At 44.0% G+C, this 18,701-nt stretch overlaps 1 protein-coding gene across 1 annotated transcript in view; it reads left to right on the top strand.

The window, feature by feature from the left end:
* SERINC2 (serine incorporator 2) overlaps positions 1-18,701 on the top strand; it is a 51,469-nt gene that overhangs the window by 25,705 nt on the left and 7,063 nt on the right. The window contains exons 3-9 of the mRNA XM_040424315.1: positions 6,598-6,776; positions 8,888-8,967; positions 10,239-10,376; positions 11,184-11,353; positions 12,894-12,984; positions 14,882-15,017; positions 15,531-15,737. Coding sequence (XP_040280249.1) covers positions 6,598-6,776; positions 8,888-8,967; positions 10,239-10,376; positions 11,184-11,353; positions 12,894-12,984; positions 14,882-15,017; positions 15,531-15,737 — 1,001 coding nt within the window. The remainder of the gene's footprint in view (positions 1-6,597; positions 6,777-8,887; positions 8,968-10,238; positions 10,377-11,183; positions 11,354-12,893; positions 12,985-14,881; positions 15,018-15,530; positions 15,738-18,701) is intronic.

The following is an 18,701-nucleotide window of genomic DNA, read 5'->3' as shown; positions in this document are numbered from 1 at the left end:
TCAGGGACGGGACTCATCTCGAGTTAATTTTGCATATGTATAAAATCGTTTTTTTTTACACAATAAAAGCACACAGAGCTATGGGGACTGGATATTGCGGATGTGCTAGCGGCCATCTAGCAACCCATGTCCTCAGCTCTATACACAAAATCCCGGTGACAGGTTCCCTTTAAACCCTGCCACAGGCTGGGCTTTAGGCCTCTTTCAAATGGGTGTGTTCCTTGCGGGAATCGCGCTCTGTGTGAGAGAGGGATTATGTCAGTATTATTTCGTTACAGAAAGGTCAGGCAGAGGCACACACTATTATCAATCATTATAATGCCGATGCGCTTCTGTAGTCCAGACTAGGGATCGACCGATATTGATTTTTTAGAACCGATACCGATAATCTGGGAAAAAAAAATTAAAAATCCTACACAAATCTGCTGAAAATGAATGTTGTTAAAGTTTTTTTATTTATTTTTTATTTTTGTAAATATTTCTTTTTCATTTATACTTAATATTTTGGTGTTAGTATAATAAAAAACAAAACAAAAAACTTTTAGCCCCCTTAGGGACTAGAACCCTTGTGAATATCAGGGTGAATAGGACTTCACACTGACCCTGCTACTCTGTGCTTTGTGCACACAGCAGCAGGGAGCCAACTATGGCAGCCAGGGCTTCAGTAGCGTCCTGGCTGCCATGGTAACCGATCGGAGCCCCAGGCTTACACTGCTGGGGCACCTGAGGGGTTAACTAGTCCAGATCGCAACTACTTGTCGCAGAGGTCGGGAGCCCTTCCCCTCCTCTTGTCATCTCTCCTCTCATTGGTGGCAGCAGCGGCACAAGGGGGAGGGAGACACTGCTTCCTTCTCCCCTGTGCTGCTGAGGGAGCAAGGATCCGGCTGACAGCAGCGCGATCCTTGTTCCCGATTCGTTATCGGAATATCGGCAAAATAGATACCGATAACTTTCAAAATCCTGAATATCAGCCGATAATATCGAAAACCGATAATCGGTCGATCCCTAGTCCAGACCGCACAATTTCTCTCTCGCACACAGTGTGATTCCTGCAAGAGACGCGCTCGTGTGAAAGAGCCCTTATAAGAAGATTCCAATAGCAGGTTTGGGAGCCTTCACAAGGCCCCAGGCTGCTGTGAGAACTGTCTAAGGCTACTTTCACACTAGCGTTCTGCTGTCCGCTCGTGATCCGTTTGAAGGGGCTCACGAGCGGAGCAGAACGCTTCCGTCCAGCCCTGATGCAGTCTGAATGGATGCGGATCCGCTCAGACTGCATCAGTCTGGCGGCGTTCAGCCTCCGCTCCGCTCGCCTCCGCACGGCCAGGCGGACAGCTGAACGCTGCTTGCAGCGTTCGGGTGTCCGCCTGGCCGTGCGGAGGCGAGCGGATCCGTCCACACTTACAATGTAAGTCAATGGGGACGGATCCGCTTGAAGATGACACAATGTGGCTCAATCTTCAAGCGGATCCGTTCCCCATTGACTTTCAATGTAAAGTCTGAACGGATCCGCTCAGGCTACTTTCACACTTAGAAAATTTTCTAAGTTTTAATGCAGACGGATCCGTTCTGAACGGATGCGAACGTCTGCATTATCGGAGCGGATCCGTCTGATGAAACATCAGACGGATCCGCTCCGAACGCTAGTGTGAAAGTAGCCTAACTGTTCAGATGCCGTACTCACTGTTATGGCATGTGAGGGGTTAAATGTCCAGGATCAGTGTTATCTCAGATCCCTGTCTCTGTGGTTTTCATCTGTATATCACAGTTGGCCCCTGTTGTGTAAAGAGCAGGCTTAGCTTGAGTTGTAGTTAAAAAGGCACCAGAAAAACTGTGATATGCTTTTCAATGCGGATTACGGTTTTGCTGATGCAGTTGTGGTGCAGTTTTAACTGTGTGGACATATCCTATCTGCTAATCTGGATATATAATCATCATGTCCCCTATTAGGCCTAGTTCACACTTCAGTGTTTGGTCAGTGATTTTCAGCCCAAACCAGGTGTGGGTCAAAAACACAGAACTAGTGTAGATCTTTCCATTCTACCGTATCTGTGGAGGCTCCATTCCGGGTTTTGGTTTGGAAATCACTGAAGTGTGAACTATGCCCTATGGGTACCATAATACTGTAGATAGTGAAACATGGCAGTTTTCTTTTTCATATGGAAGCATAAGGATTTGTATGGAATCTGTGAGAACCTCTTCATGCTAGGAGCCTAGTGGTGGCGGTCCTGACCAGTGGTTAAAGGCTGTCATTCATCGGGCGAGACCTCCCTCTGGATTCTTCAGTTCACAATGTGCAGGGACGTAAAATAATAACGTACAAGTTCTATTGAATCCTCTTCCATATTACTACCGGTCAATATAAATCTGCCCAGCTCGTCCTGCTCTAGAACATTCTAATTGCACAACATTTTCAGATTAAAAGCTTTGCTTTAAATCATGATTAAAACATGAACAAGTGTCACAATTCTGAAAAAATAAAGTGAGTATTTGAGGACTTTTTCTTGATGCATCACCATCATCAAATAGCTAAAAAAGTCAATAAAAGAAAAAAGAGAGAACACAGTCGGCACTACTGCGCGGTATGGTGCAGATGGCTAACTCTCAGCGTCCATGCAAAAAATTGAGTGGTGCTCTGCCTAGGTAAATAGCTGAATGTCATCAACGGTAGAAGAAAAAAAGAGAAAAAAGGCGGCACTCACCGAATCTTCGTTAAATCGTAGCTTTATTCGGTTTGAAACATAGCGGGTGCGGGTCACATATAGCAGAAAGAAAGGCAACAGCCGTTTCGCGCTACAATCGCGCTTTGTCAAGCCTACTGTGACGTGAAAGCGGAGCGCGATATATACCTGTCTCCTCCCTGCGCGTCACTGCTAAACATGTGCATCAATCAATCAAATCTTCGGATCACCTTCGTATACAAATAAACGTTAAAATCCTACAAAGACAGCAAGATAAATTTTGTCATTGAAGCCTAAACCTCCCATGGCATTAGTTTTGATAATCCATTGTGCTTCTCGTTGCAATAAAATGCGCTTTCTGTCCCCACCTCTAGCTGGTAGATTAACTCTCTCAATGCCTGCACACTTTAACACTTCTTTATTGTCCTGATGTTCATCTTTAATGTGTTCTATAAAGGCGCGTAGCTCCAATACCTGTGACGATCGATCTTTTATGCTCTCTAAATCGCACATACAGGGGTCTGTGGGTCTTGCCAATATAAAATCTTTCGCATGGGCAAAAAATCGCATACACTACATAAGCTGACTTGCAATTAATAAATTGCTTAATAGTGTGTGTTATAAACCTGTGTCACCATGCGCATTACGTTACACATTGCGCAGTGTCCACGTTTGAAGTTTCCCATGGGGCTCCATCTATCCAACCAGGTATGGCTTGTGTCTGGGAGGTTTCTGCTGGTCACAATATCTCCTATGGTTTTCGCTCGTTTGAAGCTAACAATCGGTTTGTTTATCACTTTATCGATTAATTGCTCATCTCTTTGAAGCATATGCCAATTGTTTAAAATGGCATTTTTGATGGTTTGGGCCATGGGAGAATATTCAAATGTGAACACTGCTTTAGTCTCTTGCGGTATTTCACTGTGATGTGTTTTTTTCTTTTTCTTTTTTCCATATATCTATGTCATTTTTAATGATCCTTGCAAACCTGACAAATTGACCATACGGGACAGCTGCAGCTACATGTGGCGGGTGAAAGCTGTCATAATGCAAAAGAGAATTCGTCGAACTGGGTTTTTTATATATGGTGGTATCGATTTTCCTCATTGATGATCCTAACTTGGACATCCAGGAATTCAATAGCCTGTTCTTCTATCTTGCTAGTAAAACTCATGTTCATATTGTTATCATTTAAATACTGAACAAACAGACTAAATTGATCTCGATCTCCTTCCCAAATGATAAATACATAGTCGATGTATCTAAAAAAAACTTTTGATGTGTTGTACAAAAGGGTTGTTGATGGTGAATATGTACCTCTCTTCAAATTGGGCTAAGAACAGGTTGGCAAAAGTGCAGGAGACTGGTGTCCCCATGGCAGTTCCAGATGTCTGACTATACCACTGCTTGTTAAACATGAACGTGTTATTTTTCAACACAAAGGACAGTGCTTCAGTGACAAACTCAGTGTAAGATCTATCTCTTCCTATTTTAGTCAATAAATCACCAATAATTGCTACACCTAGATCTTGGGGAATTTTAGTGTATAGACTCTCAACGTCGATTGTTGCAAGCAAATAACCTTTTTGCCATGTAGTCTCTCTGAGTGCTTCCAGGAAATCATTGGTATCCTCTAAAAAAAAAAAAAAAGGGACGCCTAACAATAAAGGGCGCAGTAACCAGTCTAAGTACTGGGATAGAGGTTCGGTAAGAGACCCGATACCTGCAACTAAAATAATCGAATCGCGATAATCGGCAAATGCGATATGGCGATTTGGCCGACCCGAAAAAGCCGCGATTATATATGAAGGGGCCCCGCGCACATAACTGGCTTTGCGTGTAAAGTATTTTACTAGTGTGTGTGAAACAATCTCTCTCCTTTTGATAACAGGTCCAGCCTCTGTACTCACTGTCACGATGAATGCAATGCACTGCAGCTAACAGCAGCGAGCGGGCTGGCCGGCGCGTGACTGACGTCACTTAGTAACGCTCCTGCTTCCTGAAGTGGGAGGAGCGGTACTAAGTGACGTCAGTCACGCGCCGCTCGCTGCAGTGCATTCATAGTGACAGTGAGTAACAGAGGCGGCCATGTTATCAATAGGAGAGAGATTGTTTCACACACTAGTAAAATACTTAACACAAAGCCAGTTATGTGCGCAGTTTAGGACACATGAGGGGGACCCGCATAAGATGCTATATGTCTTATGCTGCCCCCCCTCATGGCCCTATGTGTCATAGCACACGTCCTCCACAGATCCCCCATAACAGTGCCATCCACAGGTCCCCATAAGTGCCATCCACAGGTCCCCATAAGTGTCCTCCGCAGATCCCCCCCATAACACTGTCCTCCACAGATCCACCCCATAACAGCGTCCTACACAGATCCCCCACATAACAGCGTCATCCACAGATCCCCCACAACACAGCGTCATCCACAGATCCCCCACAACACAGCGTCATCCACAGATCCCCCACAACACAGCGTCATCCACAGATCCCCCACAACACAGCGTCATCCACAGATCCCCCACAACACAGCGTCATCCACAGATCCCCCACATAACAGCGTCATCCACAGATCCCCCCCCATAACAGCGTCATCCACAGATCCCCCACATAACAGCGTCATCCACAGATCCCCCACATAACAGCGTCATCCACAGATCCCCCACAACACAGCGTCATCCACAGATCCCCCACAACACAGCGTCATCCACAGATCCCCCAAAACTATGTCATACCCAGCCGCGTCAGCGGCTCATATGGGAAAATCCAAGCAAATTAGACCTCTAGCACAATTCCCTTAAAATATCTCATCGCACACCGTTATCGCAATTTTTAGGGCCCTAATCGCAATCGCACAAAATTCCCATATCGTGCAGCCCTACCTGCAACTATCGGTCGCCCAGGCGGATCTACCAATGATTTGTGGATTTTAGGCCTGTAATACCAAACTGGTTTTACTGGATGTAAAGGAAACTATTTTTCTGCCGTTTTTTCAGACAACACTTGGCATGCAACATATTTCCACAACAGTGAACGCAGAGACTGCTGGAGTTTGAATGTTGGATCTATCTTAAGGGGAGATTAAATGGTTCTATCACTGAGCTGTCTATCAGCTTCCCTCATATATTGATCTTTGTTCAATACTACTACTTTTCCACCCTTGTCAGCTGGTTTCACTATGACATCAGACATCCTAGATAGGCGCTGAAGGGCCAATTTTTCGCCCTTAGTTATGTTCAATGGCGTTTTAGGATATTGCAAAGCTTTAATGACTTGCCTTTTGAAAAAGATCTAAGCTACTTCCAGCTGACAAGGGTGGAGTGTAAGTAGATTTTATACCTCGAGTGAAGTTATCTTGTTCAGAAGTATTAACCGATACTGTATCCATATCGCAACCTTGCAACTCAAGACGTGTCGTAACTATTTCCTGATCAAGGGGTTCAATATCTTTATTAAAGTGAAAGCCCAAAGGGCCTATTCTACTAGGATTCTCTGCCACTATAGATTTCTCAATGGAAACAGGTATGTTCTTGAAGTGCCTATAGAGATTCAACTTCCTGACCCCTTTAAATAAATCCACTTCAAACTGTGATACATCAAAATCATTAACTAAACTGTAATTGAGTCCCTTCGACAGAACTGATAAACAATCATTATCTAAATTTCGATCACTGAGATTCACGACGTTGAAGCCTAAGGGGAGGCCCAAATGGGACCCTCCCTCCGGCTTCAACGCCGCCATCCCACTTGCTTCTTCTTGTAACTGCTTCTTAAAGGCATTCTTGGCTGTCAGGCCTCTTCTGATACGCCTCCTAAAGGGGCGATGCTGGAATCGGGATTACATTCGGTCGAAAATCGGACATCATGGTTTGTGCTGCTCTCATGTCTGTCATGCTTTGTCTTCCATTCTCAGCTCCCATGGTTTTGCTCCTCATCCAGCACCATTTCTGGCTCTGTGAACTGTGACATCATTGTAGGACACCAAGCAGTGTACCGCATGTGTTTTGCCATGGCTGCGTTTTTCTTCCTGTTTGTCATAATAATGATCTGCGTACGAAGTAGTCGGGACCCACGAGCATACATACAGAATGGGTAAGTCTGAACGTCAGAGAAGAAAGCATGGTTATTTTCATATGCACAGATAAAGGGATTGTCCACGTGTTTTATATTGATGGCCTATCTGTTGGGGGTCTGACACCCGGCGCCCCCTCCTATTCACTCTTCTGCAGCTCCCTTCATTGTGTAGTGAGTGGGGCTGGTTACTTCAGCACTGCTCCCACTGAAGTGAATGGGCATAGTGCTGCAGTAACAATCTCCATCCACTACACAATGGAAAGAGTTCTCAACAGCTCATCGGCTGGGGTGTGAGGCGTCTACCCCCACCGATGACCTGTCCTCCAGATTGGCCACTCCTTTTATATCAGTTGCCTATCCATTGAATATTTCTGTTGATATTCCTTATTTAAGGTGGGATGTTTTATTTTTGATAGAAACAGTTTGGGGTACTAATAATGTATAAAATAATGCAATGTTCTGGTTGTAAATGGGGGAGAAAAAAGTTAATCCGCCATTGTTTTTTGGATTTGTTTCTGTGTTTTTTTAATATGCAAGATAAATGACATGAAGAAAAGCAATACTGGTCTTGACACCGCACAATGTAACGGCCGAATGTCTGGAAGGAAGCTATCCTTCCCGACAGTCTGGTGCTCGCTCAGTGAAGGGGACTGCTGCAATTACATGCAGCGATCTCCCCCACAGTATGAGGATGAAGGATCGCTACTGCTATTGCTCTTCCTTATAGAGCTGCACTGTTTCTGGGCAGCAGATCGCTGTTCAGACAGCACGAACTCCTACCCAGGAACCATGATTGATGTGCCTGCAAAGTAAAGTAAATAGACAATTAGTTCAGAAAGTTAAAATAGTCCCAGGGGCCTCTGTCCTTTAGGTCTCAGTGGGGTAAACCATGAGAGCATCTCACAGACATGCATAGAAAAGTAGACTTCTGGTCCATACAGCAGATGCTGTGTGAAGAGACAGGTCAGTATGCCAGTCCACCTGATCAAACGGCTAGGAAGGGCTGGCTTAGTAAACTTTCCGTACTGAAGCTTTTTTTTTTTATTGGCTTTTTTTTCTTCAAACTTTATTAAAGGGGTTGTCTTCTTCAGCAAATAGCATTTATCACATAGACAAACATAATACAAGGCGCTTAGTAATGTATTATGACTCTCTATATTGCCTCCTTTACTGGCTTTATTCATTTTTCCATTATATTTTACTGCATCATACACTGCTTGTTTCAATGGTGACGACCACCCTGCAATCCATGAGTGGTGGTCGTGCTTGCACACTATAGGAAAAAGTGACGGTCTTTCTGGTCGCCGGGACCAAGAAAGCACGCATGCGCAGCAACCCCCGACCTGGCCACCTCGTTCCTAACCCTGCAGTGGTGGCCATAACACCCAGCAAAGGCAATATGGACAATCCCAGTACATTAGTAAGTGCCTTGTATTTAAATATATGTACATGATAAATGCCATTTGCTGAAGTGAGACAATCCCTTTAAACTTCTTTTTTATAATATTTGTAGGCCCATTTTGGGAATGTGACTACCTACATAATATGGTGTAATGATTCTGTATTGCAGTGTGTTATGCCTGACATACAGCCACATACATGACAGACCTATGGTCGCTGTTGATCATAGCATCTAAGAGGTTAAATAGCCAGAATCAGAGATCTCTGATCCTAAATGTTGTAACAGGGTCAGCTGACACCCACTACTGGTGGCATGGGCAGAGCTTCTGAGTCTGTACCAGTTTTGTGCTCTACATCCTGCATAAATGCACAGTGCAGGAGGCGGGTGAGCCATATAGCAGTCGACTAATGGAAGCGATTGCAAGGAGTGACATAGCAGATGACACAGTGTCTGTGAACACTTTTCTTATGATAGATCTAATTTAAAGGATTAGAAAAACATGGCTGATCTATAGACGTTAATGGGGTAGAGCTGCAATACCACACTTAACCTGTAGGCAGGTCTGGCACTATTCTTGGAAGAGAAGAAAGCAGCCAATTTGTTCTAATCCCAGTATATAATGTTCATTTCCATGTAAAACTGGCCACAATAAAACCAGAACCTCAATGTATTTTAATGTGACACTCACTGCTTTTTGATGCTGATCTGTCTTGTTGCTTTTGTTCAGGTTTTGGTTTTTTAAGTTCCTGATTTTAGTGGGAATTACAGTTGGTGCTTTCTTTATACCAAACGGAGTATTTACTACAGGTAACGACTTGTGACGTTAGTCTTCTCCCTGTCCTTGCTCTTTCTTCCTTCCCTGCCTCCGGCAGCTTTCTATGTAGTGTACATGTCTATAGCTCTCCACCTGCCTTGCCAGCTACATGTCTTTGTGTAACCATTTAAAGGGAACCTGTCACCGGGATTTTGTGTATAGAGCTGAGGACATGGGTTGCTAGATGGCCGCTAGCACATCCGCAATACCCAGTCTCCATAGCTCTGTGTGCTTTTATTGTGTCAAAAAAACTATTTTATATATATATATATATATATATATATATATAATCTAGCTACTAACGTTCCCGGAGCCCAGCCACGCCCACTGTGAAGGAGCCCAGCCCTGCCCCGCATCCTCCGAATCTCCTCCTTGCTCCCCGACGTCACAAAGCTAGAGCGCCATAATCTCATGATGCACTAGCTAGCGCATGTGCAGTTCATTCCCTGAGGCTGATGCCAGCACAGGGAAGGAACACTATGCCAACACTGTGCATGTGCTAGTCGCGAGATTACGGTGTTCTAGCTTTGTGACGTCGGGGACCCGATCATTATTATTTTCCCTTATAAACATGGTTATAAGGGAAAATAATAGCATTCGGAATACAGAATGCATAGTAAAACAACGCTGGAGGGGTTAAAAAAATAAATAAAAAATATTTAGCTCACCTTATTCCACTTGATCGCGTAGCCCGGCATCTCCTTCTGTCTCCTTTGCTCAACAGGACCTGTGGTGAGCATTAATTACAGGTAAAGGACCTTTGGTGACGTCACTCCGGTCATCACATGATCTTTTACCATGGTGATGGATCATGTGATTACCGGAGTGACGTCACCAAAGGTCCTTTACCTGTAATTAATGCTCACCACAGGTCCTGTTCAGCAAAGGAGACAGAAGGAGATGCCGGGCTACGCGATCAAGTGGAATAAGGTGAGTTAAATTATTATTATTATTTTTTTAACCCCTCCAGCGCTAGTTTACTATGCATTCTGTATTCAGAATGCTATTATTTTCCCTTATAGCCATGTTATAAGGGAAAATAATACAATCTACAGAACACCGATCCCAAGCCCGAACTTCTGTGAAGAAGTTCGGGTTTGGGTACCAAACATGCGCGATGTTTTGCACTCGCACGGAAAAATCGCGGGTGTTCCCGTAACGCACCCGCACATTTTCCCGCAACGCCCGTGTGAACCCAGCCTTAGTGTTTGCCTGCCTGTATATTCTGTTCTTCAGGCTGATGTACTTCTTTTCTCTCTAACAGTATGGTATTATTTTGGCATGGTTGGTGGTTTCCTGTTCTTCTTGGTCCAGCTAATCCTCATTATTGACCTTGCTCATTCTTGGAGTCAGTCCTGGCTTCTGAGAGCTGAAGATGGGAATACCAAGTGCTGGTATGCTGGTAAGTCTGAAAACAGTGAAGTGTAGGATCTTTGTATTCTTAAAAGGAATGTGTCATCAGAAAATGACCTATTGTTTAAATTGCATCTTTATAACATTTAAAATTTATTTTTACCATTTTTGGTGATTTTTTTTAATTTTTTTTTATTTTTGTCCATGTCACAATATTAAAAATATATAATACTGCAATTTTCACACTGGCCACTAGGCATAAAATATGTTAAAGGAGTTGTCTTATTTCAGCAAATGACACATCATGTAGAGAAAGTTATTACAGGGCACTTACTAATGTATTGTGATTATCCATATTGGCTCCTTTGCTGGCTTGATTCATTTTACCATCACATTATACACTGCTCGTTTCCATAATTACGACCTCCATGCAATCCAGAAGCAGTGCCCGTGCTTGTACACTTTAGGAAAAAGCGCCGGGCTCTATGGTGTCCGGGACCGTGGGAGCAAGCGTAGGAACACATGCGCAGCAGCTCCTGTATCGGCCACCTTGTATCTGCACTGCAGCGGTGGCTGGGACAGGAGCTGTCTGTGGTGATTATAATAATGGCTACTGAAAAGTTACCTATACAGAAAATCATGAATTATTATTTTATTCAGTGGACAGTGTAAAAAAATCGCAGCATTATGTCCATTTAAAAAAAAAATTTGTGACATGGGAAGAAAAAAATAAAAAGCCTAAGAAAATATGCTTAATGTAAAAACATAACTTAAACAATAGATCATTTTCTGATGACACATTCCCCTTAAACTTAGTTTTTTTGGCACGGATTAATTGACTTTTTTGTGTTTTTAGCTCTTCTCATTTGTACTGTGCTGCTTTATGCTGCTGCAATTGCTGCCATCGTGGTCCTATACGTATACTACACCAAACCGGATGGATGTGTCCTCAACAAAGTGTTCATCAGTTTGAACCTGATATTCTGTGTAATAGTTTCTATTGTATCAATCCTTCCAAAAGTCCAGGTAAGAAGCGAATGGTAATGTATGACTCGGGGTGGCATTTTAGAGGTGTTGATTTGGGAATTGAACCAAAAATATCTATCAGAACATAAAAATGCAATTTATAAAATAACTGGAATTGTAAATCCGTGTAAGTGATACCTCCACCAATCCATCGCCACTCTTGTTCTAGCTGGTCTCTGCTTCCTGGTGCCTCAGTGATTTACCGAGCATGCATGTGTGTCGAGATGGACCATGAAGTAGAGAGCAGCAGGTGTATGGGGAACACAGGAATGGGAGCGGCAGGGGAGATACCTTTTAATTCATAGTGTAGTGTATACAGGATATTTCTAGTATATGTCTGCAATGTCCCATCATTAGGGGCCCACCACTGGGACCGCTAGAACAGAGTAACCTTGGCATTAGGAAACGTTGTGCCACTTCATCTCCTGCCAGTTCTGTTTACGTTTTTTCCTGGCAGACACATGGTCAGTCACAGACAGCAAGCGCAAATCCTTCCGTGTGTATGAAAATAGTTCAGAATTGTCCCAGTTGTGTAGAAAGTTCAATAGAAAAGTCTTTTCTGGCTCCTAGGTTCCCATTTTCATTATGTGGGATAGTGCTGTAGGATATAAAGTGATCCCATACAGTATGTGTGTATATTACTGCTGTCTTGCCTTATCTAGGCAGTTTAGTAGAGCTGTCATAAAGGGGCTGTTTGGCCTGGGAGCTACTGACCTGTGACTTCAGACATAAAAAAGAAGACTCACCTGTCCATGGTCCCACCACTGACCCATTTTCTTCTGCTTCTGGTCCTCTGGGATTGAGGAGTTGCTGAGTGCCCCACCGCTGCGGCCAAGCACATGCCTCAGGGGTCACAGTGACTTGAATGCTACATCATAGCAGTGGTGTACTGTTCAAGCCTCTGTGACAGTTGATGCCCGTTAATGCTCATGGTGGTCCCCGGAATGCAGAAGTGGAAGGACAGTGGACAGGTGTTTTTTATGTTCAGGGGTACAGGTCTATAGCATAGGAGTGGTCGGCTCCAAGGCTGGAACCCCTTTAAAATGCTCTGCTGATCCTGTCTACATAGTAAAGCTGACAAGTGAGCTCCAGAAAACAGGAAAGGGGAGCCAAGCTAGAACCATCTCCATACCTCACATGGATCCAGAGATCTCCCCATTTATTGTTCCAGATGCTCTGCTAGATTCCCTTCAGCCTGACAGCTCAGGTGATGTGTCCTTTATGCTGTAGTTCTCTCTCTAAAACTATCACTGCTTCAGTGACACTAGTTACAGCTGGTGGCAGTTGAAGGATGGAACTGAGCATGTGCGACCGCATCAGTAACTGGATGTGCACATTACTATATAGATTAAATATGGGGGGGGGGGGCAATTATAATAAAGTAGGGAATAACAACAGGAGCATTTTTGGAACAAAGTAAATTACAAAAGTAACTAGTTTTTCATGTTGAATTACATTTAAATAAAAATAACATTTAACCCCTTTAAATAAAAAAGTCCACCGTTTTTGTCTGTACATTATTCCGGTTGTCTTTTTGCAGGAGGTTCAGCCACACTCTGGACTATTACAGGCATCCGTTATCACCCTGTACACCATATTTGTGACCTGGCTGGCTATGGCAAATGTTCCTGGTAAGTAACCAGCTAGTGTTGAATAAGATGGGTATAAGACACGGGGGACATTTATCAATGCTTTTACGTCACAATTGTGGCGTAAAAAAGTTGCACATTATGGTTCACGGCATCTGTGCACCATAATTTGTGTCTTTTTGAGCTTCTTTGCACTTTTCTGAAGTTATGAGAAAAAGGGGTGTGGCTTAGCGGAAGGAAGTGTGGCTTTGCGCCGCCGCTGCATTTACATAATTACAAAAAAGCACAGGGGTGCTAATTAACCATACTATGACATTTGCCACAAAGTGGCGGAAGTTATAGCGGAAGTCTACGCCAGCCTGTAGCTGGCGTAGACTTTAGTTTCTGGCGCACAGCAGGGCAGAGATGCGCCTAATTTGTTAAGAGGCTTCTGCTAGTCTTGATATATCTTCCCCATTGTAAGATAGTGTTGTATATGGAGAAATAAAACTGTAATTTTCTTAATATATTTTTCTGCTATATGGTTAAAATACATTTTAGGGAACTAGCACCAACTGCCACATAATTGAATTGCGCCACCCTTAGTATGTTCAGGTAGCTGCAAGTCATATTTCTCTCAGGTTTTAAAAACCTTTAATTTTGAGTTGGCGAAAGGTGCACCAAATTTATCACAACTCCGCACTATGGGGGAGATTTAAAATTGACTTGGTTGTCCATAGCAACCAGTTAGATTCCACCTTTCATTTTCCTAAGGGGCTCTGAAAAATGCAAGGTGAAATCTAATTGGTTGCTATGGACAACTAAGCCAGTTTCCACCAGTTTTGATAAATCGCTCCCAATGTTTGTTAAATTTGGTGCATTTTTAAAATTGTCTACAAACTATTCTTTATTGTTCCTATGCCACTCTCCCTACTGTAGTCAGTTTGCTGATTTTTATTTAAACCACTTTTCAAAAGTAGCAAGGGTTGTATAAAAAGTCACAAATTATGGTGTAAAACTGAACTGTTTTGAATTCGTTTGTTAAATTTCTGGGATTAGTGTGCTGTATGGTTGGGATTAGTGTGCTGTATGATTGGTTGGGATTAGTGTGCTGTATGATTGGTTGGGATTAGTGTGCTGTATGATTGGTTGGGATTAGTGTGCTGTATGATTGGTTGGGATTAGTGTGCTGTATGATTGGTTGGGATTAGTGTGCTGTATGGTTGGGATTAGTGTGCTGTGTGGTTGGGATTAGTGTGCTGTATGATTGGTTGGGATTAGTGTGCTGTGTGGTTGGGATTAGTGTGCTGTGTGGTTGGGATTAGTGTGCTGTGTGGTTGGGATTAGTGTGCTGTATGATTGGTTGGGATTAGTGTGCTGTATGATTGGTTGGGATTAGTGTGCTGTGTGGTTGAGATTAGTGTGCTGTATGATTGGTTGGGATTAGTGTGCTGTGTGGTTGAGATTAGTGTGCTGTGTGGTTGGGATTAGTGTGCTGTGTGGTTGGGATTAGTGTGCTGTGTGGTTGGGATTAGTGTGCTGTGTGGTTGGGATTAGTGTGGTTGGGATTAGTGTGCTGTGTGGTTGGGATTAGTGTGCTGTATGATTGGTTGGGATTAGTGTGCTGTGTGGTTGAGATTAGTGTGCTGTGTGGTTGGGATTAGTGTGCTGTGTGGTTGGGATTAGTGTGCTGTGTGGTTGGGATTAGTGTGCTGTGTGGTTGGGATTAGTGTGCTGTATGGTTGGGATTAGTCTGCTGTATGATTTGGTTGGGATTAGTGTGCTGTATGATTTGGTTGGGATTAGTGTGCTGTATGATTTGGTTGGGATTAGTGTGCTGTATGATTTGGTTGGGATTAGTGTGCTGTATGATTTGGTTGGGATTAGTGTGCTGTATGATTTGGTTGGGATTAGTGTGCTGCATGTTTGGGATATTAAATGCTTACTATTTCTACCTCAGATAAATATTGTAATCCCACCTTGCTGGCTATTGTGAACAATGGGACTGCTCTATCATCATCTACAGTGGCTCAGTGGTGGGATGCTCCAAGCATTGTTGCACTTGTGGTCTTCATCTTGTCCACTCTGTTTATCAGGTGAGTGACACAGCAGCAGTGTGGGGTTTAGCCTCGCTCTTATCCAGGTTTTGACTTACGTTTTCTACTAGTCGGTTCTCATCCCTTTTTGCCTACTTGGGTTGGGTTAGGGTCCATTCACACATCCGTATGTGTTTTGCGGATCCACAAAACACTGACATCGGCAATGTGCGCTCCGCATTTTGCGGACCGCACATCGCCGGCACTATAATAGAAAATGCCTAATCTTGTCTGCTATTACGGACAAGAATAGGACATGTTCTATTTTTTTCGGGAAAGGGATTGCGGAGCCGGAAGTGCAGATCCGCATTTCTGGATCCGGGCAGCACATCGTGCGGCCCCATAGAATCGAATGGGTCAGCAATTCCGTTCCGCAAAATGTGGAACAGAATTGCGGAGGTGTGAATGGAGCCTTAAATGGACCAGTTACTTCACGGTATCTTGAGAATCGCTGCTAGAAGGCCTCATGTCACTCTGCATTGTTCCACCTGTACTCCTCTCTTCTGCTTACAGCATCCGCAACTCCAACAACCAGCAAGTGAATATGCTAATGCAAACTGAAGAGAGCAGCGGCGATGGCGCCGTCCACAGCACTGAAGATGGGGTCCATAAAGCATATGACAATGAGGAGGATACCGTGTGCTACAGCTACAGTTTCTTCCATTTCTGCCTCCTCCTTGCCTCTCTCTACATCATGATGACTCTCACAAACTGGTATCTGTAAGTACAGACATTCACTCATCTCATCATGATGTGCAAATATGTCTTGGGGTCTGATCACACTCTGCAGATTTCTGTGACTTCCATTCTTCTGAAGGGGTTTGCAGAAATCTAGTTACGTATGGGATGAATTTGTAGCTGCAGAAATTGTGATATGGATACACAGGCAGCACTTTCAGCTGATCGCCTCAGGTTCTGCTCCTGGGAAACATCTTATTTTGCTTGGGAAAGCTGCGGCCAGTCAGGCGTTTTCCCTGCAGTGTGTCATGGTGGCCACTTGTAACACAAGGATGGCTCGAGGCTGCCAGAATGGGAGCCGCTTAGCTCCTAGAGGGGGTCATGAGCAGGGGGTCCTGCTTTTCTGATCTCAATGAGAGCAAACCTAGACTTCTGTGTACATTCAGGAAGATTTGAGTTGGGGAATCTTGGCATAGTCCTGCGGGAGTTACCAGACTATTACTTACAGTATATGATGTCAGCGGTAGGTCATACAAGGCTGGGGTGTCACCCGAGAAATGAACCACAAAAGCAGCACATAACTCTCCGACATGGACTGTGGCAGCCCTTCTGCAGCTCTCTTTCATGTCTGCATTGACTGATAAGGTAACTAATCTCACACTGATAGTAAATGGTTTACCGCCAGTGTGATGAATACAGTGACTGTTTCTGTGAAATGTTACTCTATCTATTGAGCATGCTGACAATGATAGCATTATAAAGCTGGCTATGCACTTCAGATCGGTGTTGGCTGAAGAGCTCATTTGGCCGATTGCTATCTCCCCCGACAACCACCCCAAAACACAAAGTTTAGAGTAAGCTGCGGCCAGACACTTCTGGTGGATTCACAAAAACTATTATGGGAAGCTCACCAAAATAGAGCACTGCCGCTACCATCCAATAGCTAAACAATAAATATACAAAACAATGGCCAGCTCACAAGAAGTCAATTAAATCTATGTATGTATCAATCTATTTATACCAGTACATAAGAGTTTATTTCTGTATATATGATTGGCCAATATTTGGCATGATTTTATAGGTTGAGATGAAAGTAGATTTAATTGACTTCTTGTGAGCTGGCCATTGTTTTGTATACTTCTGGTGGATTATTTTATCCCAGAACAAAGGGATTGACATGTTGAAATCCAACAAAACCATCCTTCTTTCCCATGACATCAGATAGTCCGCGAGTCCAGGTGACAATAAAGGGGTTGTCTGGCCTCTAGATATTGACGACCACCTTATGGAGCTGAGCTGCAGGAGCTATGCACGACCACTACACGGTGGACAGAGCCGTCTGCTTCTGACCCCGTCCACTCTGTTATTTCTTGTGCCCGTGGCTAAACACTAAGACCTCCTGCACACGGCCGTAGTGCGGCTGTTCAGTGCATTGGGGACTGCAATTTGAATGGGTCCGTGATCCGTCCGCACCGCAAAAAAATAGAACATGTTCTATATTTTTGCGGTGCGGAGACACGGACAGAAACACCACAGAAGCACATTCAAGTGAATAGGTCCGCATCCGTGATGCGAGGAGCACACGGCCAGTGCCCTCATATTGGGGACCCGCTGTTTGCGGGCCGCAATACGGCCACGTCCGGGCAAGTGGCCTAAAGGTGGCTATACACATGGAAGGGGTTGTCTGGGCTCTAGATACCGGTGACCTGTCCATAGGATAGGTTATCAATATTAGATTGGTTGGGGTCCAACACTTGACAACTGTCACTGATCTAATAGTGATGACCTATCATAAAGGCACCCATACACAATAGTGTATAGTTGGCTGAACCCACTAAGAGCGGTGGGTTGGATGACAGTCTAATGTGTGTGGGCAGCTCATGACTCTCCTTCCTACAGATGATATCGGGAGAGACGATAGGGCAAAGTGAATATTGTCACCCTATCCCATTGATTTCCCTGGAGATAAGCTGCCAGAGGTGTTTGGCAAGGCCTTACGCCCCTCTTCCCATTGATAACACATACTGAATGCGCATGGTGGAGCCGAGAGATATCGTTCAGCCAACAGCTATTAATTGTGTATAGCTGCCTTAACCCCTTAGGGACCCATGACGTATCGGTACGGCATGGTTCCCGAGTCCTTAAGTACCCATCATTGAGCAGGCACCTCGACTAAATGCGCGGGGGGGTCCCGTGCCCCCCCCCGTGTCGGCGATCGCCGCAAACCGCAGGTCAATTCAGACCTGCGGTTTGCGGCTTTTACCTGGTGCAGCGGCGGTGGTGCCATCGGGTCCCCATGGGGCTGTGGTGGGGACCCGATGGCATGGAAGGCAGCACGATGCCTTCCTGAGGCATCTGCGCTGCCTTCTGGTGACGAGCCTGTGAGATCCAGCTCCCTGGATCTCACAGGCCGGAAGCTGTATGAGTAATACACACTGTATTACTCATACAGCCAATGCATTCCAATACAGAAGTATTGGAATGCATTGTAAAGGATTAGACCCCCAAAAGTTCAAGTCCCAAAGTGGGACAAAAAATAAAGTGAAAAAAAAAAGTTAAAAAAAATAAAGTTTTCCCCCCCAAACAATTAAGTTTCAAGTAAAAATAAACAAAAACGTCATTTTCCCGAAATAAAAAAAATTGGTAAAAAACAGGGAAAAAAAATAAATAAAAAGTATACATATTGGGAATCGCCGCGTCCGTATCGACCGGCTCTATAAACATATCACATGACCTAACCCCTCAGATGAACACCGTAAAAAACACTGTAAAGAATAAAAAATAAAAACTGTGCTAAATAAACCATTTTTTTGTCACCTTACATCACAAAAAGTGTAATAGCAAGCGATCAAAAAGGCGTTTGCCCACCAAAATAGTACCAATCTAACCGTCACCTCATCCTGCAAAAAATGAGCCCCTACCTGAGACAATTGCCCAAAAACAAAAAAAAACTATGGCTCAGAATATGGAGACACTAAAACATCATTTATTTATTTTTAAAAAAAA

This window comes from Bufo bufo, chromosome 3 (assembly GCF_905171765.1).
Source record: "Bufo bufo chromosome 3, aBufBuf1.1, whole genome shotgun sequence".
Lineage (NCBI taxonomy): Eukaryota > Metazoa > Chordata > Amphibia > Anura > Bufonidae > Bufo > Bufo bufo.
Note: the sequence above shows the minus strand (reverse complement) of the source record. Positions and strands in the feature narration are given on the sequence as shown.